Source organism: Leishmania infantum, chromosome 25 (assembly GCF_000002875.2).
Source record: "Leishmania infantum JPCM5 genome chromosome 25".
Lineage (NCBI taxonomy): Eukaryota > Euglenozoa > Kinetoplastea > Trypanosomatida > Trypanosomatidae > Leishmania > Leishmania infantum.
This window is the reverse complement of record NC_009409.2, coordinates 515,125-541,599: the sequence shown is the minus strand read 5'-3', so window position 1 is coordinate 541,599 and position 26,475 is coordinate 515,125. Positions and strand designations below refer to the sequence as shown.

General features: G+C 61.9%; 7 protein-coding genes across 7 annotated transcripts; all 7 read left to right on the top strand.

Moving 5' to 3' along the window:
* Positions 1-734: 734 nt before the first annotated feature.
* Positions 735-1,922, top strand: LINJ_25_1440 (conserved hypothetical protein; the record flags this gene model as incomplete). The annotated part of the gene is made up of 1 exon (XM_001466138.1): positions 735-1,922. The coding sequence occupies one exon, from the start codon at positions 735-737 to the stop codon at positions 1,920-1,922; it is 1,188 nt and encodes a 395-aa protein (XP_001466175.1).
* A 1,470-nt stretch (positions 1,923-3,392) lies between these two features.
* Positions 3,393-4,193, top strand: LINJ_25_1430 (conserved hypothetical protein; the record flags this gene model as incomplete). Its single annotated transcript, XM_001466137.1, has 1 exon — positions 3,393-4,193. One exon carries the CDS (start codon positions 3,393-3,395, stop codon positions 4,191-4,193), a length of 801 nt encoding a protein of 266 aa, XP_001466174.1.
* Positions 4,194-5,109: 916 nt separating this feature from the next.
* On the top strand, positions 5,110-5,820 carry LINJ_25_1420 (conserved hypothetical protein; the record flags this gene model as incomplete). The annotated part of the gene is made up of 1 exon (XM_001466136.1): positions 5,110-5,820. The coding sequence occupies one exon, from the start codon at positions 5,110-5,112 to the stop codon at positions 5,818-5,820; it is 711 nt and encodes a 236-aa protein (XP_001466173.1).
* A 1,076-nt stretch (positions 5,821-6,896) lies between these two features.
* On the top strand, positions 6,897-8,318 carry LINJ_25_1410 (conserved hypothetical protein; the record flags this gene model as incomplete). The annotated part of the gene is made up of 1 exon (XM_001466135.1): positions 6,897-8,318. One exon carries the CDS (start codon positions 6,897-6,899, stop codon positions 8,316-8,318), a length of 1,422 nt encoding a protein of 473 aa, XP_001466172.1.
* A 1,704-nt stretch (positions 8,319-10,022) lies between these two features.
* LINJ_25_1400 (conserved hypothetical protein) lies at positions 10,023-12,923 on the top strand (the record flags this gene model as incomplete). Its single annotated transcript, XM_001466134.1, has 1 exon — positions 10,023-12,923. One exon carries the CDS (start codon positions 10,023-10,025, stop codon positions 12,921-12,923), a length of 2,901 nt encoding a protein of 966 aa, XP_001466171.1.
* An 813-nt stretch (positions 12,924-13,736) lies between these two features.
* Positions 13,737-21,527, top strand: LINJ_25_1390 (conserved hypothetical protein; the record flags this gene model as incomplete). Its single annotated transcript, XM_001466133.2, has 1 exon — positions 13,737-21,527. The coding sequence occupies one exon, from the start codon at positions 13,737-13,739 to the stop codon at positions 21,525-21,527; it is 7,791 nt and encodes a 2,596-aa protein (XP_001466170.2).
* Positions 21,528-22,532: 1,005 nt separating this feature from the next.
* Positions 22,533-25,580, top strand: LINJ_25_1380 (putative protein transport protein Sec24C; the record flags this gene model as incomplete). Its single annotated transcript, XM_001466132.1, has 1 exon — positions 22,533-25,580. The coding sequence occupies one exon, from the start codon at positions 22,533-22,535 to the stop codon at positions 25,578-25,580; it is 3,048 nt and encodes a 1,015-aa protein (XP_001466169.1).
* Positions 25,581-26,475: the final 895 nt, after the last annotated feature.

Here is a 26,475-nt window from a genome sequence, read left to right as displayed (position 1 = left end):
TCTCCCGCCACTCTGCCAACTCACCATCAACGTCAGCGCGACATGGCAACCCACGATGTGTGTGTGTGTGTGGTGTGTACGGTGTGCCGACGATCCTCTTTTCGCTTCCGATGAGGAGGAGAGGGTGAGGCATCTCTTTCACCTGCTCACCTTCTTCAGCGCGCTGACTGCTCCTCTGCGGGCCCTGCTCTTCTCACTGTCCCCTCTCTGCTTGCCTTTCTATTGACTGCCGCCTCTCGCTTCATTCGCATGCACACACACACACACATGCACAGACAGACAGACAGACGCATATACATACACACGTGCACGTATACGTCCATCATCCTCGGGGAGTCTGTGAGACGTCGCAGACACCACCACCACCGTCGCCAGCAGAGGTGAGTGCGCCTACGCTTCTTGCTGCTCCTTTGCCGCGGTGGACGTCTCGGCTCATCTCGCTCGCCTCATCCGACGCACACAGAGGCAAGTGTGCGTCTGCGTGTGTGGTTGTGTATGCTGTCAGAGAGAAGACAAGCGGAAGTTGTTCTCGTGTATGTTTTCTCTCCCTCCCCCGAGTGGTTCTCGAGCATCTCACCAGCAGTCCTACCCCCTTCCCTCGGTGCGTGGCTCTCCAGTAGTCCCTCCCCCCGCCCCTCCCCCCTCAGCAGGTGCGTGCGGTTCTCTTCTTTCGTCTCTTCTCTACCACCGGCGAGCGTCGCACAGCACACAACCAGCTCGATCGGCAGGGGACGATGGAGAACGAGGAGGCGCTCCCGACGATCGTCACTCCGGGCCCGGAGCTGCGGGAGAAGGTGGATGCCTTCGCCGCGCGCCTCAGCGCCTTGGATCGGCGCAAGGCGGATGAGATGGTGGCTAAGCTGCTCGCCTCGAGCAAGCGTAATCAGTTCCTTTTCGTGGACACGTCGCACATATTTTACCCCTACTTTCTTAGCAAGCTGACGGAGTTTCGCCAGCACCCGGAGCTGCGGCCGCAGAAGCCGGGTGAGCACAAGGACAGAGACGGCGCGGCAGGCAGCGATAAGGGGGCGGCGACGATGACGAAGGTTGGCACCATCACTCGCACGATGGGCGGTACCGCCGGCGCCAAGAGCGACCCGCAGCGCGAGGAGCTGCTGCGTCAGACCGAGGCAGAGGCTCGTCGATACCTCGAGGATCCGTTTCCGAACCACTACTCTTTGGATCGGAAGGCCGGCACCGTGGATGTGACGGCCCTGCTGATGGACGTGCTGTCGACGACAGCTCAATACACCGCCAAGTACGGCGACAGGTTCCTCGCTGCCGTACAGAGCAAGCAGCGACACAACCCCATGTTCCACTTTCTCCACGAGGACGACGTGCGACACGACATGTTCCGCAAGCTCGTCGAGTCCTACCGTCGCATCTTGGCCTTTGATGAGGAGGAGACGGAGACGCGGCTGGAGAACTTGGAGTCGCAGTCGTACCTACTGGGCACAGTATGCGAGGAGAAGAAGAAGTATGCCAAGGCTGCCCTGGCTCGCCGACGAGCCGCGCTGCTGACGGATGAGGAGCTGCGCGGGCGTCTGCAGTGGACGCTTTTCTCGGTGGTCAAGACATTTCGGTTGAGCGACTTGCAGCTGGATGGGCCGGTGCCCGAGACAGCAGCGTCGAAGCAGCACGCAGCCCAGGCAGCGAATGCGAATTTCATTTCACCTGCGCTCACCTCGACGTCCAAGCCGTGTGCAACGGGAGCGGAGGCTCCTCCATCTGTGCCCCCTGCTGCTGCTGCAAGCGGCGGGCTAACCACTGCCCGTGCCAATACCCTGCTGCACCCTCCTGGTGTGGCATCGCCGTCGTTTGCACCGGTGTATATGAGCTCCACCCTGGTGAAGGGCACCGGGAGCAACGGAAAGCGACCGCGAGAGCGAGGCGGGCCGAGGGAGGCTCAGGGACACAGTTGAGTGCTGTCTCCCTCGCCGCATCTCCTCTCGTCGAAGAGAGGGTGAGGGGATGGGGACATGACGGGATAGAGGGAGAGAGTACGCGCGTGCCTGCGCCGCTTGTCGAGTTGTCATATGGAGTAAGTGAGTGTCTGTGCGCGTGAGTCTGGAGCTTCCTGTCCCACTCTGGTCTTGAAACACTAAAAAACACACACGCATACACACACATAGGCAAAAGGAAGGACACCCTCACTGTGGCATCCGAAGGTACAGCGCACCCTTTTCCCTCCCGGTGCGAGCGTGCGTCGCCTTTACCTATTTTCCTCACACCATCCAGCGTGCTGATGAAAAGGTTGGGGCCGCCTCCGGGCGTGGTACATCATGGCCGCGTGCACCCCCCTCCATCCTCTCTGCGGGGAAGCCAGGCAGCTCCTCTCCCTATCCCTGCCAGTGCCGGACCACCCCTCGTGGTGCCAGGGTCAGGTACCTACGACGTAGCGAAGTCAGAGCGATTTATCGCTACGGGTGTCGGCGGTCATGTCCTGGATGGCGCTGCGTGGGGGAGGCCTGCAGCTGTGAACGTGTTTGTGCGAACCATATGATGGGCAGTATGCCGCCCTGACCCGAACGTATCTCACCCGGCCCTCACCGCGCCCTGGCTCGGGGAGCCCGAGGCGCCCCGAGGGATGCGCGACGTGGCGACCGGGCACAAGGCGAGCGGCCGTGAGGGGCGACCCTGCGGGGCGGGGAGGGCGGGTAGAGGGTCTGGGGCGGAGGCCGCGCTTCGCTGACTGGGTCGGCGCATTTCTGCAGCGGCGCGTGTCTACGGCTGCTTGGCGCCACGCGGTGCGGGGGCCTGTGGCTGGGCCGGGTGGGAGGGAGGAAGGGGCGTTGTTACCATGCTGTATGGCAGAGAAAGGGACACGTTGGACAGACAAAAAGTCGATGCAAACAGGGGAGCGCGTGCCGGCGTGCCTGCGGCTGTCGCGGATCCGGTGAAAGGGGGGGGGGCGGGCGCTCTAACGAGTGTTCGCGGGCTCACTTCCTTCTCTCCTTTTGCTGTTTTCTTTTGCGCGTTCTAGTTGGCCTGCCATTTCTTCGACCCTTCTTTCCTCCGCTCTCTCTTCTTGCTTCTCTCACTCTCCTTCCTCCGTTATGGATGGGCTTCGTGTCCGCCAGTGCATTGGGCGAAGGGCGTGACGGAGCAGTTTGAATCTCCGTCTCTTTCCCGCCATCGCCGGCGTACAAATTCTCTTACTCTCCATACTCACCGGAAACAATCAAGGGACGTTTGTTTGTCTGGCGAGTCCCTTACTCCGCTTGAGCACACGGAGGTGCCCTCTTTTGCCTTGCGCGAGTGTGCGGGTCGTGTGTGTGTTGTGCACCTGTGCTCTCGTCTTTGCCATAGCGCACTGCATGGTACGGCGGCTTCGACTGCCACACATACACACACAGATATTCCTCTGTTCATCACACCAAACAGATAAGCGAATGGGCAAGTACGCCGCCGTCATAATCGGACCAGCCGGGTCTGGCAAGAGCACCCTGTGCGGCGTTCTGGCCGAGCACTATGCCACCATGGGCCGCTCCACCCACATCGCTAACATGGACCCCGCGGCGGACTCGCTGCCATATGAGCCGTCGATGGACATTCGCGACCTCATCTCGCTCGAGGACGCGATGGAGGGAAAAGGACTGGGCCCGAACGGCGGCCTTGTCTTCTGCATGGAGTACCTCGTCACCGCCGGTGCCACGTGGGTGTCGCAGCAGCTCGGCGACTATGCCGAAGATTTCATTATCGTGGACATGCCAGGACAGGTGGAGGTGCTGTCGAACCAGCCGGCCGTTCCCGCCTTTGTGCGCCTCCTCCAACAGGAGGGCTACTATACGACGGTGCTCTATCTGCTTGACGCGCTCGCCACGACGGCGGACAGCGGCAAGTTCATTTCGGGCTGCATGTTCTCGCTTTCCAGCATGGTCTGCTTCGACTGCCCCTTCATCAACGTTCTCACGAAATGCGACTTGCTAAGCAAAGACTTCAAGGAGAACGGCATGCTGGAGCACTTTTGCATGTGCGACTTCGACTACATGGACCTCTCACGGCTTCCGTCGCGCTTCCGTGCCATGTCGCGCCAAATCGGAGCGCTGCTCGCGGACTTCAATCTGGTGACCTTTCGCCCGGTAGACATCGAGGATGTGGGGTACGTGAGCAACCTATGCAGTGTGCTGGATGAGACACTGCAGGTGGCGGATGAGGCGGAGGTTCAGGATCACGACTTGGCCGACAACTGACCCAAAACCGAACCTGTTCTCTTCAATAGCGCGCATGTGATGTTGCATCCGTGCTAGCCTCTATCTATGTATGTGTTGTGTAACGAACCTTCCATCGAGTAATCAAGGACGCTGTGTATGCGTTCAAGCCGCTTCTTGTCGTTGGGTACACATGCATACATACATACGGCTATATATATATAGAGAGAAACGTATGCATGTATGCATGTGTCTTGTCGTGTGGCCCCCGTTGCTGTTGCGCTACGGCGTTCGCAAATGGCGCAGCGCATGTACATGTCTAAGGGCGGTTACACAGAGTCCTCCGCAACACTGATGGGCCGGCCCCCGCTTCTTTTTCGTGTCTCCGCGCTTCGCCGTCTTCCCTTCCACATGTGGCGGCGGCTTCCCCTCCCTCTCCACAACGCGAATCCTTCGTTCAACTGCGCAGGCGCACCCTGAACGTGCGTCTTTCTGCTCACTAAGTGATGCGTATGGAGTGTGCGGGACAGCGTCGTTGCCGTCGTCCTTGTCCGGACTTGTGTAAAGACGCATTCGAAGAGAACAGCTGCAGCGCCTGTCGGCACTTTCTCTTCGCTAGCTTCGTGAGTGTTCCTGCACTGTGCGGTGGGGACTCTGCACGTGGTGCTTCTTCCCTCGCAAGTGGGCCCCAAATAGAGAACGAATGCCGCTGCTCTTCTCGCGCGGATGTGCCATGCGGGGAGAGGGGAAGGGTTGGAGGTCCGCAGTGGAGCGTCGACAGATGGGGCGGCAGCGATCATGACGCAGCACAGGTTTATGCAACATGTCACTGCCATTGTGCACCTCATTCCCTTTTTCTATGTGGTACTCTTGCACCACAATCCTCTCCTCGTCCTACTGAAGGGGCACAAAACAGTACAGCGGCTACATCCTGCCCTCCCCTCCCCGGTGGCGAGCCATGAGAGCCACACGCTGGTGGTGCTGTGCGGGCGTGTTGGGCGGCCTTTGCGCACGCACCCTTCCCCGTCTTCAGCACTTCACAGCACTGAATAGCCTGAATGAGAGCGTTGCGGAGCTGCGCCGCAAGCTTCAGTCACAGCTGCACCAGAAAATGCCGCGCATGCAGACGGTGGAGACGGAGAGTCGCCTCATCGCGCAGCTCTCCCGCAGCACCCTGGCCGAGGAGCGGGCGGAGGCGCTGGAGATGGGCGAGGCTATGTGGGTAGAGCTTCATGACGCGGGCTCTTCCATCCCATTTGGGTCCCGCACGGCGATGAAGATCACGCTGTGCTCTTCGCTGCGTCGCTGCGCGCTGGTGAGCAAGAATCGAGAGCTGGCGGCAACTTGGACCGCGCGCTTTGCCGAGCGGGCAGCGACTCTCTCACCGGCTGACTTCAAGGAGCAGACCTCTACGGCGGGTAAGGTTCCCGGGTGGCGGGAGGCGCGCACGCAGGCGCGCCCTGGCACGGGGATCGACGCAGACGATCTCGAGGCCGACGCCAGGGAGGAGGCCGAGGCGGCCGCGAAAGAGGGGGACGCCGGCCAAAGGGGCAGAAAAAAGGAACCTTCCCCTTTCGAGCAGTATAGGCAGGAAAAGATGCTAGAGCACCCCACGGTCGAGCTGGCCTTTCGCCGACGTGCCGGGCCGGGCCCACGGTATACGGGCTGAAACACGTTGAGATCGATGCCACTCACCTTGTACACCCTTTTTACCTGCACGCTTGCAGACGTGAGTCTGCGTCGCCTCCACTCCTCTTTGCGCTCCGGCCCTCGCTTTCTTACACGCACACAGATATGTGGATGTGTGCTTCTTTCTGATCCTCACGGACACACTCTCACATCCCCCGTATCGTAGCAACGACAAAAGCAGCATCAACAAAACGGACGGATGGAATAAGAGAGCTCAAGGAGAAAAGCTGCCGCGTCTTTCTCCTTGAGCACTATTATATGCGGCAGACACAGCCGCGGCGACTGGGCTGCGCGGCGTTCTCTCTCTTGCGCGCTATCCGCATAAACTGCAAGGAGGAGGGGCGAGAACACAAAGAAGAAGAGAGGCGGCACGGCACTCAAGAACATTGCACAGCTGCTCTAAGACATGATCGAGTGTGGGACTTGTAGGGAGGAAAGGAGGGACGAAGAACGTTTTGGGGTGTCATGTGCCGGTGCTGCAATTAGTGAGAAGGCTGCTGCCTCTCTCACGCATGCGAGGAGACTGGACATCGCCTCCGCTGCTATTTGCCTTATCCCTCTTTCCCTTGTCAACTACTGAAACACCCGTCACTGCGTTTCGCACCATGCCGTACACCAAAATCTACTGTGGCAGGTGCCCTCCCCCACTCTTCCACACTCTCCTCTCAAGCGCTTACCTCGCCTTCTCTCTCGCTCCCTCCTCTCCCCCAAAAAAAAACGTCCGCTTCCTCACTTCTCCCCCCTTTCAACGCGTGCCTTCATCCTTCACCGCGAGGATTAGCATCACATCAGCAGACGTGCAGGACAAGAGAAAAAGGATACGGGGCTCGGAGCCGCTTGCCGACGGAACGAAGGCGGACGTGATTGCGTGTGTATGCCCGCGTGTCTTGTGATTGTTGAAAGGCAAAGCTTCTCTCGTTTCCTCTCGGTTGCTCTTTCGTTCTCATCGAAGGGGTCGGCAGCAGTGCGCAGCCCCCCCCCCCCCACCGCTAGTGGAAGCAGAAAGGCATTGCAGCCACCCGCCATTGCCACTTCGGGCCACACGATTGAGGCGCAATGTCGAACAGCACGGATGCAGCGCGTGACTTCGTCACCGTCAAGGGACACTTCAACAGCCTCTGCGACACCTACATTGCTGAAGTTGTCAACTCCTCTCTCGCCAGCACAGATGCCACACTCAACGCGCAGATACGCTCGTTGGTGGCGGAGTTTGAGTTATTCTGGCGCCACCTCTCCGCCGTTGGAGCTTTTTCACCAAACGATGAGATAGACGACTACTCGACCACAGCGCTGGAGATGCTGTGGACGCCGTATATTCTGGCGGACCTCTTCCAGCGCGTCCAGGGCCCCATGAAACGCGCCCAGGATAGCCGCGCCGGGAACGATGGTGACAGCAGCAACGGCACCGCACAGCAGCAAGCGTGCTCGGCGGACGAGCGCATGCGGGGCGAGGACGTGCTTCGTCCCAGCGAGCAGGACAGCGGTGTGCAACAGATGGAAACGGTCGCGCATTCCGCGGCCAATCTGACCTCTCGCTCCCTTCGAGAGGAGGAGCTGCGGTCTTTGTCGCGGCAAGAGGCGCTTGCCCGCTCTCACGCGTGGCTCAAGGTCTTCTTTGAGTGGATGGAGAATATCGAGCTTGTCGACAAGAAGACCCTGGACACGCACGCCGTGTACCGTGCCGACCAACGGTCGCAGCGCGTTGAGCTCTCTCGCACCATCGCATCCCTTAGGGCGGCGCTAAAGGCCGAGGAGGACAAGGTGGGCTACCTCCGCGCGAAGCGGCGCCGCATGCGGGAGCTGATGGCCGAGGAGGGCGAGGCGGCAGAGGAAACGGGAGGCGAGGAGGAGGAGACGCTGCGCGCGCGTGCGTTGGCGCGGCTGAAGTGGTCTATCTACGAAGGTTGCCACCAGCTTCAAATATCGTCTCGTGAGCTCAGCATGCTCGAGGCGTTAAACCCAGAGCAGCGGGCTGCCATCTCGAAGCAGTACCAGGACACGATGGACTCCGTGCGCCGAGGAGAGCTATCGCTGGGGCGGCACACCTACACGATTCTGCCGGGCGGCATGATGGCGGCCGGGACAGTCGATCACCCGCGGCAGGTGCGCACCAGCGACATTGTGCAGTCAGGCGGCGTCACAGCACCTGCAGCGACCGCGACGGCTGCCACCTCCTCCTCTCTCGCCATCCGCGGCAGCAGAAACGCCCAGTTGTACCGTCAGCAGATCCGGAACGAATTGATGATAGACCGCAACGCACCGACCATGACGCTGCAGGAGTTCGCCGAACTGGAGATGGCGGAGATTCAGCGGCAGGTGGACGAGGCCCAGGCGAAGCAGCAGCGACAGGCTGAGGAGGACGCACGCCTTGGTCCGGACGGCGTGGAGGAGCGGCAGCGGCAGAAGGATAGCGCCTGGGCTGACTGGAAAGACGATCATCCAGCCTACGGACTAACAAACAAGGGCAACTACTCCTGAAAACGACTGCGAAAGAGGAAGGGAGGAGGAAGTGCCTTGGGTACTACTCTGCTCCGTTTCTCGCCTTTCACTGCTTTCATGCCATCACCCCTTGGACGACTGGCTTGGACACAAAGGAAGGTTGCGGGCTGGGGATTTCCACGACGGTGACTCCGACTGACTGTTGCGCCAACCCGATCCCGTTGCTCTGGCATCCACAAACATACGTATATATGTACTCGCTCACGATGATTGGGATGCCGCGCGTCTTTCTGCGTGCCGAGTTTGGCCTGCCTTGACGGTCGGCGTCGCTATTCGTATTTGTGTTGCAATGCACGACGAGTGCGCTGCCGCCTTGATGGTGCACATACACACATATAACCTCGCATGCACTGAAGAGTAAGTGTTGTCAGGATTCTATGGACACATGCAGGTCTGCGCGAGCAGCCTGAGTAGCGCTATCTCCGCTTTATTACGAGGCACCATCACCTCCCGAACTGCAAAGGGACCGGGAGAGAAGGCTGAAGGAATGTGTAGGCGCTTCGATGGACGTAGTTTGTGCCACCAGCAACCCCCTTTCCCGCTTTTTTCTCATGCTCTGATCATGTGCTTCCCTCCTATCGCTTCGTCCCATGCCGCTCTTTTTATCGACGCACTCAACTCCCTCCACTACACAAACACGCATACAACGACATCAACCACTATCAAGGTATTAGAAAAAAACCAAAGTGGTGGATCAGAGTGCAGAGGAGCGGTACCGCCTCCCCCCTCCAAACCCATCGTCCCGTGTGTCCGTGTTTAGGTGCATGCGCCTGCGCGTTACCTGCACCATCGACATTCATTCACGCAGACGCCTTCATTCCTGGACATACCTCGACAAAGCAGGCGCGCCATCTTCATTCTTTTCCCCGCGCGGCATCCTCGGTCACAGCGCGTGCACGTGCTCACACATGCAAAAGACCGCATGTCTCTGCGCTTCCCCACTGTTTGTTCGAACACCGCCGCTCCCTTTCTTACTGGTCTCCAGCTGACGTGTGCGCAGCCTCTCCCGCTTGTTGCTTTTGGACAGCGCTGCACCTGAAAGGCGAGAGGAGCGAGCGGAACGACGACGAAGGCACATACAGAGCAACACAGCGAAGGCACGGAGACGTGCTGGGTGGCATCCTTCCGAGGAGTGCCGCACACCCCCTCCCCCTTCTGCATTCAGTGCAAGGGTGAGGACGGTAGAGGACAGCCCTAGTACCCGTAGTGGGCCACTTACACGCCGCAGATACAGGATCACCTGTGTAGAGTGTCCGTGCGTTCGTGCTTGCGCCATAGAATACTCAAGAGTCGTCACACACATACACACATACACACATACAGCTGATCATCTCCACAATATCGCATAGAGCGTACCATTCACGGAGAGAAGTCAGAAACGAGGCCGACAAAGCAAGGGGGCACACGAGAAGAGGGAGAGGAGGGAGGGAGGCGGAGGTATCACGCGAAGCGTCGTATGCAACCGCCTTCTCGCTCTCTCTTGACTTGTGTTGCTTGTTCCCCTGCCCGCTCACCTGTTCGCTGATATACTTGCACCCCGTGTCACCCGCACCTTGAGGGCTTCATAGTCGCCAACGCATCACCCCTTTTTTTTTCGTCTTCGCCGTCGCCCTTGTCTGGTTACTCCCGCGACACTGAATCTCATTGAAGACGGCGAGACGAACAGCTACCCTCGGCACTTCCATGAAGACGACGGTGGGGCGGTGGACGACCTCATCGCGAGCGAGGCCACGCTTTCCAGGTTCCTGGATGTCGCCCGGGCTCACGTCGCACCAGCAGCTTGACGCCGGTATTGCAGGCCGCCAACACGCTGGCCGCAAGGCGCTGAAGAAGTCGAAGCGGCCGTTCGCGAACTACTTCAAGACGGAGTACCGTCTCTCTCCTCTCGCGCGTCTCCCCATCACACGGACGTCGGGTTTAATCAGCAACTTTGACGCCGTGCGCATGATGACGGACCCGACGCGCAGTTGGGGCACGCCATGGGACCGCGCCGGCGGCAGGGTGCGCACGCGTCACAAGCGGCAAGATGTGCTGGAGCCTACCCCGACCCAGCTCGGCGACGACTCGATGGACCACGTGGTGGAGCGACTGCTCGAGATTCGCTTTGCCTGGGATCGCGAAGACGGAGTCCTTTGCACGAGTCTCGTGCCGGAGAGCCTTTTTAGCACCACGAAGCACTGCCGCCCGTATCTCACGGAGGTGGCCCCATCGCCGCTAAGCTCGTCGACATCGCTTTCGCCGCGCGAGTCAGCCGTGGGCGGCGGCCGGGGGCGACACAGCTGTGACCTAAACATTTCTACTGAGGATGGGGAGGTCGTCATGATTACCGGAACACCGGTGCGTATCAGGCGGCGCACTCCGCTTGTGCGGCGCAAGTCTGGTCAGCCAAAGCGACCCCACACGCGGTCCACCCTGGGCTTCAGCGGTGTTGACACGGTACCGTCGCTGGTACTGGACGTGTCTCACGGTCCGTTTCTCACCAGCCCAAGCGCACCACTCATGACCCTGCGGTGGAAGGGAGAGCACCGCGATGCGGCCAGCGCGCAGAGCGCCCTGCAGCTTCTCCGCCGTGCGCGAGCAGTGCCGACCGTAGGTCTCTCACCTCGCTTGTCGCTGCTGCTTCTCAAGGCGCTGGCCACGGTAGAGGTGGAGGAGCCGGCGCTGGCGGTCTCACTTGCCATTGCGATGGGAGAGAACTACAACGGCTACTCGGATACGGAGTGCCTCGAGCTACTTCGCTGTCTACGGCGCCTCGCGCTCGTGCGGGAGCTGCCCGGCGTTGCCGCACCCGACATCGACACGTCCGCACTGAGCTCCGCGTCAGCCGCTGCCGGCAGGTCGCCGCCAACGTTGTACACGGAGGCCGCGCTCGCAGACGCGCTCCTATTCCACTACCTTGACGACGCTGCGCCGTTCCTCGTGGCGAAGGTGTGGTCCCGGCTGCCCGAGCAAAGCCATCGCCTGCTGAACCGCGGATACTTCCTGGACTGGCTCGACCTAATGAGCCTCGCCATCGCCGCCAGTGGGCCGCAGCGCCTACCGGAGCGGCTGCCGAACGCGGTCAGCGAGGCGCCGTACGCTGCCAAGTACCTCTTTTTCCGCTACACACTTGGGCTTAAGGAGGATGTGCTGCGCGCTCTCGTTGATCATCTGCGCGGCTTCACGACGTCGACAGACTCGACACTGCAGCAGACGAGAAACCCGCATGCCGACTACCCGCACACACTTCCGACGGCATCGAGCACGTCCAGTAGCATGCACGCCGCACCTCTGCACTTTGTGGACGAGGTCAAGGAGGAGGTGTACAAACCCCTGCTTCTGTGGCTCTGCGCCGCCCTACTCGTGCGCATCGTTGCGGAGTCCCTCGGCGACGTGGTGCGGCACGTGGGCGACTCACTGCATCAACACGCCGCCTTGGCTGCGGAGCAGGCAGAGGCGCAGCGCACCCAGCACGAGGACTCCCTCGTGTGCCAAAATCACCGACTTGGTGATCCTGACAGCAGCTCTGATCCGGCGTCCGCACCGCTGGGCCTGCATCAGCCCTACCCTCGTTTCAGCAACGGCGCCTATCAGCAGATGGGCTGTCGCCGACCAAAGCGTGTGCGGGTGCGACTGCTGCCCTTCGAAGCGTTCCCTCGCGTGTCACAGTGCTTCTCCTGCCCCTTTGCGGCAGTGACGGAGAAGGCGGAGGCGCAGGAGCATAAGCGGCGCCGTCGACACGGCAAGCCACAAGGCTTCTTCTTCACGTCGAACAACGGCGGTGCTACAGCCAGAGCCTACGACGCGCATGCCGTGGCTCTGAGTAACACGAGTGACGCAAGCAGCAGCGCGGGGGAGCGGAAACCGCTGAAAGAGGTGGAGTCGACCTTCGCCTCTGTGCTGGCTGACTCGCCGTTCATGGCGAAGCACATTGAGCGCGCATGCGCGGCACTCGTGTGGAGCACAATGGTGCTGCGGTCGTGCCATGCGCTCGTGCGCGACCTCCCTCTTGTGCGCCCGCCTCCGTTGCCGTTGTCGATGCCGAGCGCAAACACCGACGGTGCTGCTGCCGCATCCCCGAGGGGGTCTGCGGCACCGCTCCACCATGAAGGCAGCGGCGACGAGTGGGCGCACGAGTCGGCGGCAATGGAGGTGCGTCAAGCGCTGTGCTACCGCTTTGTCCGCTCAAGTGTACAGCAGCACATCGACGCTCTGTTCGCCTTTATTCCGTGGGCCGAGATGGAGTCGGCCTGGGAGCCGGCGCTGACGGCTGGCGTCAAGGCAGCAGAGGAAATTTCAGCGCGGGATGCCGCGGGCGCTGCGGCCGCAGACAACGCCGCCTCACTTACGGCCGCGACTCTTGAGGCTGTGCTTATGGAAGATGGCGTGGGACCATCACAGGCGTCTGCGAGCACGGGGTCGGCCGCTACGCTGTCCGAAGCAGAGCAGCGTGCACGGGCCACAATGGAGGGGCTGCGCGAGCGACTCGAGGAGTTTCAGGTGGCAGTTGCTGAGCTGCTCGAGGCGCATGAGACCTCCTTCCCTGATGCCGGGTTTCCTGCCTCCTCCTCGTCCTTGCGCGCTGGTGGGGGTGATGATCTTTGAGGTGAGCAGCGAGAGAGGCGCGCGCATGCTGCACACACACACACACACCCACACACTCACACAACGGACATTGTGCACCGGTACAACTAAGCGCCATAGATGCAGAGGAAGCGAAATATTGGCCATAAAGGATAAGAGGAGCAGATCGGTCGGCGGTAGTGGGAGCGGGGGCACACAGACTCCCACTCCCTTCCAACACACATGCGTGAGAATCAACAAGGCTGCGTCGCCTCCTCACATGCACCACCACCACCGTACCTTAAAGCCGCGCGGGCATCTTCTGGATGCGCTTACGTGAACCAAGCATACACAGGGAACGTACGGAAGGAAGGGCGGAAGTTGGTAGCGCGTTGTCTAGGGTACTCACGTATGCTCACCCATGCGCTCGTCCTCAAAGCACGAGCCCATCAAGGACACATGTTCCTACAAGTGCTATTTCACAAGATGAGAGGTCCTACCGCAGAGCGCCAGCCGCTCCCTGTCCTCGTCTCCCCCAAGTCGCCGCCTTCGATGATCCTCTTCTCCTGGCCAACTCCGCTCTGTCTCTTCCTTGTTCTGAAAACCACAACTTCTGCACATGCACCTCATCTCCCTTGCCTCCACACACACACACACACACACACACACAGCTGCAGATACACCGTCTCCGCAAGGGAGAGTTGCAAGCAGCAGCTCCCCTCCCCAACTTCACCCCCAACAACACTTGGCGCAGCTCGCCATTAGTTGCGGCCACGCAGGGCATTCAGCAGTGCCTTTGCGTTCTTCAGCCTTTCTTCCCTTTTCCATCTTCTCTCTCCTGCTGCAACTGCCGCTATGAACATCGAGGAAGACCTCACCATCGTGTCCTCGTGGGCACAAAAGGCTTACCAGTGCTTCGCGAGTGAACTGGAGGAGTTGCAGGAGCTGCAGCAGCAGCATGAGCAGCTCGAGGCGCAGTCGCAGCAGGAGCTGGAGGCGCGATGCAAGGCGGAGGTGGACGCGCAGCTGCTCAAGGAGCTCCCGGACGTTTTCCCGCACCTCGCCTCGGCTGTCTCGCTGTCGCGGTCTGCCAATGCGAAGTCGTTGCCGACACCGCCGTCGTCATCGCCGTCGTCTGCGCGGTCCAGCACGAAGCGGCCCAGGTCGAAGCACGCACATCAGCAGAGGCAGTCTGAGGTGGCTCTCTTTAATGCCAAGCGTGAGGCGCTTCTTCAGCAAAACATTCAGGCTGCCATGGCAGCCCAGCGGCGACGACCAGCGCGCCAGCTCGCCGTGCAGTACGCCGATCAGCTGAGCAGCACGCAGAGGCAAGTGGAGCTGTACTTGGAAAGAGAAGCGCATGAGCTGCGCCGCTTCACCAGCAAGCCGGCCGGCGCGTACGCTTTGCGTGAAGTGCTCGAAGTCCCCACGTTCGCCGCAGCTCCCGCTGTACCCGCTCCAGTAGCGGCGGCGCCACGCGCCGCGTCTGTGCCCCACCCAGCCCCGTATTCGGCGCTGAAGCGCCGCAGAGCGTCGTTCGCGCTCAGTGAAGGGACAACCACGACCACGCTACGCGGCACATCGGAGCGGAGCGGCGCCGTTCTGAGCAGCCTTGCCCCGACCCGGCAGAAGGCGAGGAGGGATGGCCGTTTGGGGTGCCCCGATAGCGCCGCGGTCGCTCGCGCGCGCATCGCAGACAAAAGCGGCGCTGCCGTGTCGGCGAGCGCCCATCGCAGCCGCCAAGAGGCGGAGGACGCATCGTCGCTCGCGGTACCGCCGCCGTTCATGATCGACGCCCACCGGTTCGCAGTGGAATACAACGAGATGCTGAAGAAGGAGTACGGCTATCGCCCCGCCATGACGAACACGTTTGCCGCTGATGTGCACAGAGAAAGTTGCGAGGCCGCGGACGTTGTGGCGGCGCTGAACGATCAGCTGCGCACGCACGAGCCAGGGATGACGAGCAAGAGGCCAGCCGCTACCGCTAGCAGCAGTTTGCTGCCACCCCTGCTTGAAGCGGCAGCGTGCTGCGCCGCGCCGCGGCTGCTACCTCCTCACGCAAGCGATGCAGAGAGTAGTGACAGCAGGGAGTCAGAGCATCGGCCAGCGCACTCCTTTCGGACGCAGAAGCAGCCACAGACGCAGCCGGGCACCAAGAAACGGGTCACCACCGGTGGCAGCAGTAGCAACCCTCGGCAGAAGGGACGGACTCTGCCGGCGTTGTCTTCTGTGCGAGGCGGTGCCTTTGCTCTGTCGACTGCGAACCCTCTCGATGGCGTCCAGTGCTCCATCGCTGGCGGCCATCTCTCTCTCTCTGCCTGCGTAGGGGTGCCGAGCCGGCAGGTCGTCCGGTTTGTGAATAACAATGCCTACCGAACCCGGCTGCGTCTGAAGCCGGCTTCGCACCCGTGGCTTACGTACCGCTCCGTTTGCATTGCACCCTCCGCTGCTGCTGCGGCGACGGTGGCGCCAGAGTCGCCGCTGAACTGCGGCGGCTACGTAGAGGTGGAGGTTGTCTTCTGCCCCACCTCCTTCGAGGCGTCCACGGCGACGTTGGATACGGTGCTGGAGATGGGCGTGACGCGAGAGTTGAATGATCGCACCGGAGAGGGCGCGCAATGGCGGTTCATGTCCGTGCCGTTGCAGGCGCGGGTGGTGCTGCCGCACTTTGACTGGTGGCGCAGCCCCACTGCGGCCGTCACGAGGTCCATAGAAGGCACGGAGAAGTTGGTGCCCGACCAGGCGCCGGTGGTTCAGGCAGAGGAAGAGACCAACGACGGCGCCAATGCGATGGATGCAAGAGGGTCTGCCGCTGCACAGGCGCCACCGCTCATCACTCATGACGCACTTGCCTCTCGCTCAGTGCGCCTCGACGTGAGCGGTTCTTCCGCAGCAGTCGTGGCCTTTGGCGAGGTGCTTCTCCTCGCCGAAGTGAAGCAGACGCTTTACCTCGAGAACACAGGTTCCACGGCAGTGGTGCACGTCCTGAGCTCGTCACCGGAGTTTACCGTGTCGGTGCCGGCGGTGGTGTCCACGACGCTGCCTCCCAGCCACGCTATGCCACTCCACGTGTCGTTCTGTCCATTGTCGGAGGGCCCATGTGAGGCAAGCTTGACGGTGGCGGTGCGCGCCAGCGATGCCGCAGACAGCCCCGTCCTTGCAGAGCATACACTGGCGCTCTTCGGCGTCGGTGTTGCGCCGCGTGTTAGGATTACCTCGCTTGGGCCGCAGCTGGTTCAGGAATGTGCCGTGCCGCAGTGGCAGCAGTGCAAGAGCGAGGTGCCACTCCACATCCTTCTGAGGGGCACGATACCAGGTGTGCCGACGGAGGTGCCGGTGACGGTGAGCAACGACTGCGCCGTCGCGCTGCCTTATCACTGGCGCGGCTGCGAGCCTCCATTCACGGAGGAGAGCGGCAGCGATACGGAGGAGGATCAGAGAGGTACGGACGAGAGAGACCAGGCGTGTACCCCGAGGCTGCAGCTTACCACCACCACCACCACCACCACCACCACCACCACCTCCACCGAAGCTACTGCCGTCGGTGTGGGCGCCAGCAGGACTTCTCACATCACACCGTCCTTTGGAGTACTGCCGCCGATGAGCACGACCACGTTCATCCTCACCGTGACGCCGCGCACACTGCAGCCGCTGCAGACGCTCTACAATCTCTTCCTCGACAAGATGCCCGACCCCACCGCGCCGCGGAATGCAGCGAAGCTACCGTTTGTGGACGCGGAGGTGCTGGAGCTGTACCGCCGCAATCGACCCATTCCTTGCGGCTTGCATGATTCGACGCAAGACAGTGGCAGCCCTCTCGCCGACGACGCTGTACGTACGGCGGCGCTTCCCGATGGACTTCAGATGACTTACCTGGATCCTATCGCCGTCTTCGCACGGTTTCGAACCGCGCAAGGCCAGCACGATGGTCACGCCAGCGCTGACGCCGTCTTCGCCACCGGCTTCTTGACCTATCAGCAGCCGGTGCTGCCCACCCTCTCCATTGACCCGGCGGTGCTCGAGGAGCGCGTCGAGTGCCTCATCCAGTCCCGAACAACGCGCACGGTGTCGCTGCACAACAATTCGCCCATTGAGATGCACTTCGTGCTGGACCCAACCGCTGCCGAGTTCGCTGCTTCTGTCCAGGAGCATGCATACCTAGCTCAGCACACGAGCACCGACCTCACGCATGAGCGCTGGCGCGCCTCCTTCGCAGCCAGTGACGGCATCTCCGTGCAGTGCCAGCCTCGCAAGGGCCGAATACCACCGCACAGCACGGTAACCATCACTGTCCACTTCACGCTGGAGGCGATTGGGCCGCACTACGCCGTTGTGCCGTGCTGGGTACCAGAGGTCGAGCTGCTGTGCGCGCGTTTGGCCGCAGTGAGCACCGCCTCCACAGGCGGGTTCTCAAAGTGTACGTCACTATCCTTGCCGGCAAACCCACGAGGGGCCACCGGCGCCGGTGCGGCGCGCCGACGCACATTCTTGACCTCGCCACCGCAGGAGAGGACGACGCTGAGGGTCGGCAAGCGTCCACTCACGGCCAACAGCGCCAGCGGAGGCGCGAGGAAGCTGTCGAAGCCCGCGTCAACGCCCGGCAACGGAGGAGGGACGCTGCCCGTGACAGTGACAGCCGTGGAGGACGTGCACCAGCAGCAACACGCTGAGGACTGGGGCTACTACGCTCTGCATGTCACGGCCACCGGCGTTGGCCCGACTGTCATGACCAGCGCTGAGCTGCTGGACTTTGGGCTGATCGAGCTCGGCCAGGAAGCGGCGGCCTCCTTCACCGTGTCGAACCCGAACTCCATCCCTGTCGTATTCGACCTCTGTGACCCGCTCATGCGCCACCCGCCGCGCTTTGTGTTCATTCCCGAATCGTGCCGCCTCGGCGCTGGCAACACGGTCGAGGTCACAGTGTACCGCAAGGTCGTCTCCACCGAGGACGCGCAGACGTTTTTCGAGCTCACCGTACGTGACGGCGGCGCGTCGGTCGCGATCGAGACGCGGGCAACGATTCAGCAGCCGCTGCTCGTCATTGAGGATCCCGTCGTGCAGTTCGGCGTCGTGCCGGAAGGCGTGTGGCAGTCCGGAGCCTTCCACGTGTCGAACCGGTCTGCGCTCGACACCGTCTTCACTGTCATTCCGGCAACCCCGGTGCCATCGTACATGGAGCTAGACTACAAGGCTGAGCACGTCTTACGCGCCGGGGAGCAGCTGACAGTGCCGGTGCGCTGCCGCTTCGAAGTCTGCTCTCTTGCACTTGTGAACCGAGACGATCGGCGTGACACATCAGCGTCGCTCGTGAGTTCGCAGGGGCATACGGCTACTGCGGCAAGGGCCAAGGACTGCTACTCGACCCTGCTCGGCGTTGTGTCGAAACGCAGCCGGCAGGCGCTGTTCGTGGAGGTGCGGTGTGACACCGTCGAGCCGCTGGCCGTCTCCGTAGACGTAGCACCGGAAGCGTCGCCGAACGACCGTGGGGTAGCTTCTTCGCCGGTGCGTATGTCCACAGAGGCATACGTGCGAGCACTTCTCTGGAACGCGCTCGAGGCTGCCTTGTGCGCGCGTGCCACTGCCGCACTGGATGGCTCAGTGATGTGCGATGAGCAGGCAACCACTCTCGTGGCACACCCTTACTGCGCAGCGCTGAGTTTGGTCGACTACATACCCGATGACGTCCCCATCTCCCGCCGCTCCCTGACGGTGATGCTGGAGAACTACACTGGCTGCGAGGCGAACTACGACGTGCGTGCGAAGCACTTCACGCCACTGCCGATGGAGGCGCCGGGTGCGCAGGACATTCTGGACAAGCGGCGCAAGAGGGCGGAGAGGGGGGCCAGTCGCAGTGTCAGCAGCAGCACGCAAGCAAGCCGCGCCGGTGCATCAGGCAGCAGCCGCAAGACCACCCAAATGCAACTGCAGAAGCCGCAGGAGCAGCCACTATCGCCATTCTCAGCACTGGCATCCAGGGCAGCAGCAGGGAGCAACAGCAACGGCAGCAAGGGTGACGCCACGCTCCCGACCTTCTGGATCACGAGCGTACAGAGCGGCGTAACGGTGCAGCAGCAGCAGCGGCAGATTGTGGAGTCCGCGCAGAAGGTTCTCGGTGACGGTCGCGGCTGCGCGACCTTGCTCGGCTCCTTGACCGGCAGTCTGGGCCCGTACAGCCAGGTGCGGCTGCCTGTCCGCCTGCTGTGCAGCTTACCCGGTCGCTACGCGGAGCAGCTGTGCGTGCGCGCTGGCGCGACTCTGCCGTGGCTTCAAATCCCTGTCGATTACGAGGTGTACGGCAAGCCTATTGTGCTCGATACAACCACGTCGGGGCTCGTAAGGGAAGGTGGGCGAGACGGCAAGGAGGTGCTGCTGATGCCGCCCGTGATTGCGCCGCTTGGAACGTCACGGAGGTCAATTCGGCTCATCAACCGCGTGTCACGCGACATGGACGTGACGGTGGAGGTGTTCCCGTGCCCGGTTGGCTTGGCTGTGCACGCAGTCGACCCGAACGCGCCGGCGGATCAGGTGGAGCTCAGGTTATGCTCCATGAACGTGGAGGATCGAGAGAAGGAGCGTCACCGTGTGGGGAGGGTGACAGCGACGCCGTTTCAGCTGCGCATCCCCGCCCACTCGCAGCGGGATGTGCTACTGGAGTTCACGCCGGCGGCGAAGCTCACAGAAGGGTCGGACGCGGACGAGTACGATGAGGACCGCGGTGGCTCATCGGGCCACGCTGCTTCGAATAGCGGTAAGGGCCACGGCAGCGCAGGCACAAAGAGTTCTCCCACAGCCCATGCCGCGGATGATAGCGAAGACGAGGAGGACGGCGAGGAGGCAATGCTGCCGCCGTCGGAGCACTGGTGGGAGGGCAGTGTCTGCGTCCACGCTGTGCTGGCGCACAGCGAGCTGAACGACATCTTCCTCGTCGACGACTTCTACGCTCGCTACGCGGACCGCTACCCGTCCCAGCGCGTGGCCCGCTCCATCAGTGGAGCAACCTCAGCCGCCGGATCGACGGCTGCGGCGGGCGGCTCAGCCGGACCCAGCCTGTCGGTGGCGCAGCTGGCTGTGATGCGGCCACTGCGTACCCGCCCTGGCGGCCGAGTGGTGCGTGGCGGTCGTGTAGTATGGCCCTTGGAGGCAGCACAGCGAGCCTCTAGCCGCACCGCGGTGACTGGTGACGCACTTGTGGCCAAAGTTGCTGCCACCACTGCTGCTGCTGCAGCTGCCAAGCCGGCGGATAGCGGCGCTGATAGCGACAGCGACAACTCCGACGACGATGAGAGCAGCGGTAGGCTGACTGTCACCTCGCAGCGACCAGGCTCCGTTATGCCACTGGAGGTGCTGCAGCGGGAGGCAGAGGAGAGGCAGGCGCTTCTGGCCTTCATGACAAGCCGCCGTCGCGCACTGCAGGAAGAGAGCCGCCGGTACTTTACGTCGATCGAGTTGCGCTTGCGAGCGCGGTGCGGCCGGCCACACCTAACCGTCGAGCCCTCACAGCGGTGTGTCCGTTTTCCAGCGGTGCAGCACATGGAAGGGCGAGCAGCAGCAGCAGCAGCTGCCTCGGCCGCGTCGCTCTGCACGAAAACAATAAGGTTAACGAACCGCAACAGCTCGTCGCTGCGCTTTGCCCTGTCGTTGCCCGCAGCCAAAAGCAGCGGTGCTGCAAACTTGTTTTCCATCGTGAGGTGCGCCCTGTGGCGCTCCGGCCATGATGTGTCGACGGAACTGTTCACCTCTGCTTTGGCGACAGCTGCGGCTGGTGCGGCGGAACACGAGTACACGCTACATAGCATGGATGCGCTTGACGTGCAGGTTGAAGCACACACAGGAAGCTCTGCGTGGCGACAGGCGTGCGAAGCTGTGTGCAGTGCACCACCACAACCCTCCCTGTCGGACAAGGCGCCTGCGGTGGAGGGGCTGCTGAGGGTGCAGTTCCTGCCCACGTCCGAATCCGCTGAAACCGCGTGCGCCTCCCCCGACGACCGCGCCCAGGCACCTTGCCAGCTTCTTCCTCTCCGTGTGCCTCTCACACGGCCGTCGCTGGAGTGCAGCCCTGGCGTCGTGTGGTTCCGCCCAGGCCAGCAGCGCCACGACGGCCGCCAACAGGTGGCGTATACGCAGAAGTTTATGCTGCTCAACCGGAGTGCCGTCCCGGTGGCCTACCAAATCCGCACCGTCACTGACACCGACGAGGAGACGGTGCGGACGTTCCGCCTTCAGCAGCGGCAAGGCACGAGCTACGGCGAAGCGGCTGTCTTCTCGCCTGCGGTCTCACAGTGTCTTTTGGTGGCCAATACGACGACGACGCAGTTCGGCGTCTCGTCTACCCAGCGTCAGTGCGACTCGATTACGCGTAAGGTGAACGCTGCCGTGGAGATGCCTGCAGTGGCGCCGCCCGCGGAGGGTCGCCCGGACCTCGTATACGTGGATGAACCGGCGCGGTTCTCGCTTAGTCCGCTAGAAGGCGTCGTCCCTGCCGCGTCGTTGGGCGGTGAGCCTGGCAGTCTTGAGGTGAGCGTCACCTTTGCCGAGTTCTCCGATGTGCGGTACGAGTCGCTGTTCAAGGTGATTGTCGTCGGCGCTGGCGCTCAGCCACCGACCTATGTGGTGCTGCGTGGCGACAGCCGTGATGCAGAGGTGTAGCGTTGTCTTCACGGCGCCCATTCGTTCGTCTTATCCTTTGCCTCCTTACTGGACCGATGTACAAAACTTCTATGTGCAGCTTCCTCTCTCATTTTTATTGCGACTGTGTGGGCACCTGTCCAACCCCCTCCTCACCCCCCCCCCCCCACCACCACACCACACACACACACACACAGACACACTCGGTTGTGTGTTGTCGCTGGTGCGTCTCCCTCGGGAGCGCTTGCAAAGCGGAGCCGACGACCCGAAATGATAACGGGCGGATGCTGCGCTCAGGCATGCAGACACGCACTGCGCCTGTGCCAATGCATGGGAGTGTGTGGCTCTCTCTCTCTGTCTGTCTCGCTCGATGTGCGAGGGAGAGCCGCTGGTGCACAGTGCAAAGCTGCTGCTGCTCAGTCTACAACAGTTTGATGGGGGAAGGTGGGCGCCGCCCCTCTGCACACACACACACACACACACACTCACGCGACTTCCCTCGCCCTCTTTCTCTCAACACCGTCTCTACGTCTCACGGACTCCACCCGCACACGCCCCTTCCCCCCACCACCCGCATCGGCAGCAACCCGAACCTGTTTCAAGTAGTGCAGGCGCGTGTTTTCCGTGTGCGTCTCTCTCGCTTTGCTTGTGTTTGTGTTGCACGTCGGTCGGGGCGCTTTCTGGAGTTGCTGTTGTGTGGCCACGGCTGTCTGCCGCCGGCGTGCATGACACCATCCCTCTTTCTCTTGCTCCTCCTCGTTTCGACACTTGCCGCGATCTTTCCGCCCCCCCTCCCCCGCCGCACCGCCATTCTGTTCTGTTTCGCGTTGCTCACTCATTCGCGCATCCCCAGCATCGCGCACGCACTCGCTCTATGAATCCCGTCATTGATACGTAAAAGCACCGGAAAGGCATACAAGCACCCATTCTCGCACGGTCGTCTACCCGGCTCACTTCCCTTCCTCTTCGCACTCACGTCGTTGTACTTTTCAGACGTCTGCGCGTTTTGCGCGTGCTCACTGCTCCATGTACAACCTACAAGACCACTCGTCGAACCCGTACGGGGACGGGTATGGCAGCTACGGGGCTTACAGGTCCGCTGCGGCCTCCGGAGGCGCGCCGGCTGCGAGGCCGTATTATGACCCCAATCAAGGCCACGGTGCGCAGGCGAACTACTACGGCGTTGCCGGGCAGCAGGCCGCTCCCGCTGCGCCATCGTCTTACAGCTATGACAGTTACGGATACACGGCCGGCGCCGCCCCGAGCGCTGCTGCGGCACCGGCTTCTGAGTACCCATACGGCGGCAGCTACGGCAGCGCCGCGACGAGCGCGCAGGCCTCATCTGCAAACGCGCCATCTATCAACTCATCGGCGTCACCATCTTCCGCTCCTGCGCCGTCCGTGGCTGGATACAATTCTTACGGCTATCAAGCCGCTACCGCCGCCCCCACGCCATCCCGGCAGCCGGCACCATCAGCGCCAGCCTCAGCATATCCGCCACCGCGCAGCACCTCATCCACAGCTGCGGCGGCCAGTGACCCGTACCCAGCCCCTTCCTCCTCAAGGCCGGAACCGTTGGCGCAGCAGCTACCGCCTGAGCCGACTCAGCCGTACAGCGACGCCCTGTTGGGCAGTGGTGTTCGCGGCAACAACCGTCCGCTGCGCGCCTTGGCTCGACAGCCGCCGACGCGCATTGTGAACGTGCGCTCCGTGCCAAACCCGGAGCGCAGCATCCCCCGCAACAGTGGTGCACCGATCGAGTACCTGACATGCACGAACGAGCCGCCCTACGCTACTGTCGACTTTCTCGGCCTCGACAACGGCAACGCCAACTCGAAGTTCTTTCGCCCGTCCATGCTGTGTGCGCCGGGCGAGGAGCGACTTGTGAAGGACAGTCACATCCCCTTCGGTGCCATTCTCTCACCGCTGTGTCAGCCGCTCCACAACAAGGAGGTGGTGCCGCTGGTGAAGCAGCCAAAGCCGCCTGTGCGCTGCCACCGCTGCCGCGGCTACATGAGCTGTCACGCCCGACTTCTCGAGATGGGCCGCAAGTGGGAGTGTCCGCTGTGCGAGGTGACCAACGATGTCGTCGGCGACGACTTGGACGCCGTTGATGGAATGGGGCGTCGGGTAAACGTGGCGGATCACCCGGAAATGGGCTTCGGCAGTGTGGAGTTCGACGTCGACGACTTCCCAGAGTACGCGCTGCGCACCGAGGACAATGTTGTACTGCCCAGTCGGCCGCTGCATCACCTGTTTCTCATCGATATCTCGCGCGACGCGGGGCAGCGGTTTCTTTCCGACTACGCGGAGGCGATTCGGGCTGCCCTGCAGCGCATGGCGGAGCTGACGCCTGAGTGCAAGGTGTCCTTCATCACATTCGCCTCGCAGCTGCACTTCTACGACTTCCGCCACCCCGATATGCCGCAGATGTGCGTTCCGGACGTCGAGAACCCGTTTGTGCCACTGCCCTTCACAAGCCTGTGCTGGATGGAGGTGGGGGCGGAGCTGGAGCGCCTGGAGGCCTTCCTGAGTCGGCTGCCACGTATGGTTGCCAACGTGGACGAGTCGGACTGTGTGCTCGGCGCTGCGGTGAAGGCGGCAACGCTGGTGTTGGCGGGTCAGCATGGCGGGCGTGTGATCATGTGCGCAAGCCGGCACCCGCAGCGCGGCATGGGGCAAATCGTGCTTCGCGAGCAGCACAGGCTCTACGGCACCGATCGCGAGAAGGAGCTGCTGCGACCCATCGAAGGTTTCTGGACGACCACGGCAACCGCGGCGGCGAGGCAGCAGATTTCGTTTGACCTGTTCATGTTCGCCACGGGGTACTGTGAGCTGGTGACGTTGTCAAACGTGTGCCACGTGACGAACGGTCGCGTCTTTCTCTTTAGCAACTACGATCCACTGGTCGATAGCACCAAGGTGAGCGCCTCCATGCAGCAGCTGCTGACAGAGGAGGCCGGGTACGCTGGCATCCTACGCGTCCGCTGCAGCACCGGCCTCCATGTGCAGCGCTACCGGGGCCACTACCTCTCCCAGACGGTGCAGGACATGGACCTGGCCAGCATCACGGGCGGCTCCACGTTTTTTGTGGAGTTCGCGCACGAGGACCATTTGCCGAAGGATAACTACGCTCATTTCCAGACCGCGCTGCTGTACACCACTCGCTCTGGCCACCGCCGGGTGCGGGTGCAGTCGTGTCGGCTGCGTGTCGCCTCCTCCTTGACCGTTCTATTCCGCAACATGGACCTGGAGGCGATCCTGTTCGGCTTCATCCAGGATATCATGGTGGAGGCGGTGAACAAAGGCCCGCAGCAGGCGCGCCAGGGAATGACGGACCGCCTCATTAAGGCCTTTTCCTGCTACCGCCAGTACTGCGCTTCGGACAAGTCGGGTGGCGAGTATGAGGACGTCAAGACCGCCGCCCGCGATAAAAAGAATACGCTTCTAATGCCGCCGCGGCTGAAGCTGCTCCCGGTCTATCTGCTCTGCCTGATGAAGTCCGACGCGCTGACGGAGGGCACCATCGTGCACATTGACCACCGAGTGGCCAGCATATTCGACCTCGTGGCGATGCCGGCGTACAAGCTACTCAGCTACCTATACCCGTCCCTCTACTGCCTGGACGACTTAGAGAGCGACCCGACGATCGGCACGCTGGACGTGACGACTGGAAACTGCATTCTGCCGCATCATCGTCAGCTACTCTTCGACAGCGTCGCGCGAGATGGCACGTACGTGCTATGTGACGAACAAGCGCGGCTTGTGTACATGTGGATTGGCGAAAATGTGCCGCCGAAGATCGCGAATACGCTGTTTGGCACTTCTGATGCAGCATCCGTGTGTGCAGCCGGAGGGCCAGGCGAGGAGTGCTTCAGTGAGCGCCTGCGCAACGTCCTGTACGCTCTCATGCTGCGCGAGGATGGCATGCGGCGTCTCATCGTGATTCACCACGGCGAGCGCTCTGAGGACGCCTTCTTCAAGGAGCTCAAGGAGGAGATGGGCACGAGCAAGATGGGCTACGATGAGTACCTGACGCATCTGCACCGTACCATACAGACGCACGTGTCATGAGGCTGGTGCACCTGGACCGGGTGAACGGCGCTGGCATTCCTTCGACGACCGTGGATGGCGGTGATGGTGATGGTAACCATGTTTTTCGTTTTAGAGGGGGGGGTAGGTGGATGGGCTGCCGGTAAGCGAGGGAGAGAGAGGGACACATCGCAGGAGGCGGGTGATGGCGGTGAGGGCCAGCCTAAGCCGCCAGCTCGCTAATGGTGCCAGTGGGTGTGCACGTTGAATATACGGCCGTTTTCCTCTCTCTATACGTTTTTTTTTTTTGGGCTTCACTTGATGTGTGTGCGTGCGTGCGCGCGCTTGTGTGTCAAACCACTCTTCCTCGCCTCCTCTTGTCCTCTCTCCTTCCAGCGGCTTTGCTTGCGACTGGTCGCGTGTACGTGTGTGCGTGTGCTGCTGCCGTCTACCTCCCTTTCCCCCTCCCTCCCTCTCTCCTTTGCCGAGTTTCGTGCACGTGAAGTATGTGTGTGTGTGTGTGCGGAGAAGTCCGTGGCGAGTTGTGTGGCGCGTGCATGTTGATACGCCGCTGCTGGGCGCGTTAGTAATCAGAAGTGCAGGCCCGTAAGAAGAGGCGCAGTACGGGGACTGAGGGGGAGAGCCGCGGCGATGACGGTGCCCGTAATCTGACTGCTTCCCATCTCTTTCACTCCTCCTTGCGTCTCCCCTGATGCTCTCTTTATCTTCGGCCTCATTCATGGACGCATTGGAGGGCCGGGAGACGCGCACACAGCCGCCCGGTGTGACGACACTATGTCCCCGCTGGTAGTGTTGGGGAGCCCTTCGCTGTTCACCTCATCAACCTCTCCCTCTCCCTTCTCCTCCTCCTCCTCCCCAAAAAACACGCATGCGCGCCAGAGCACACATTCACAGGCGTCATCGCCTTTAGCACACC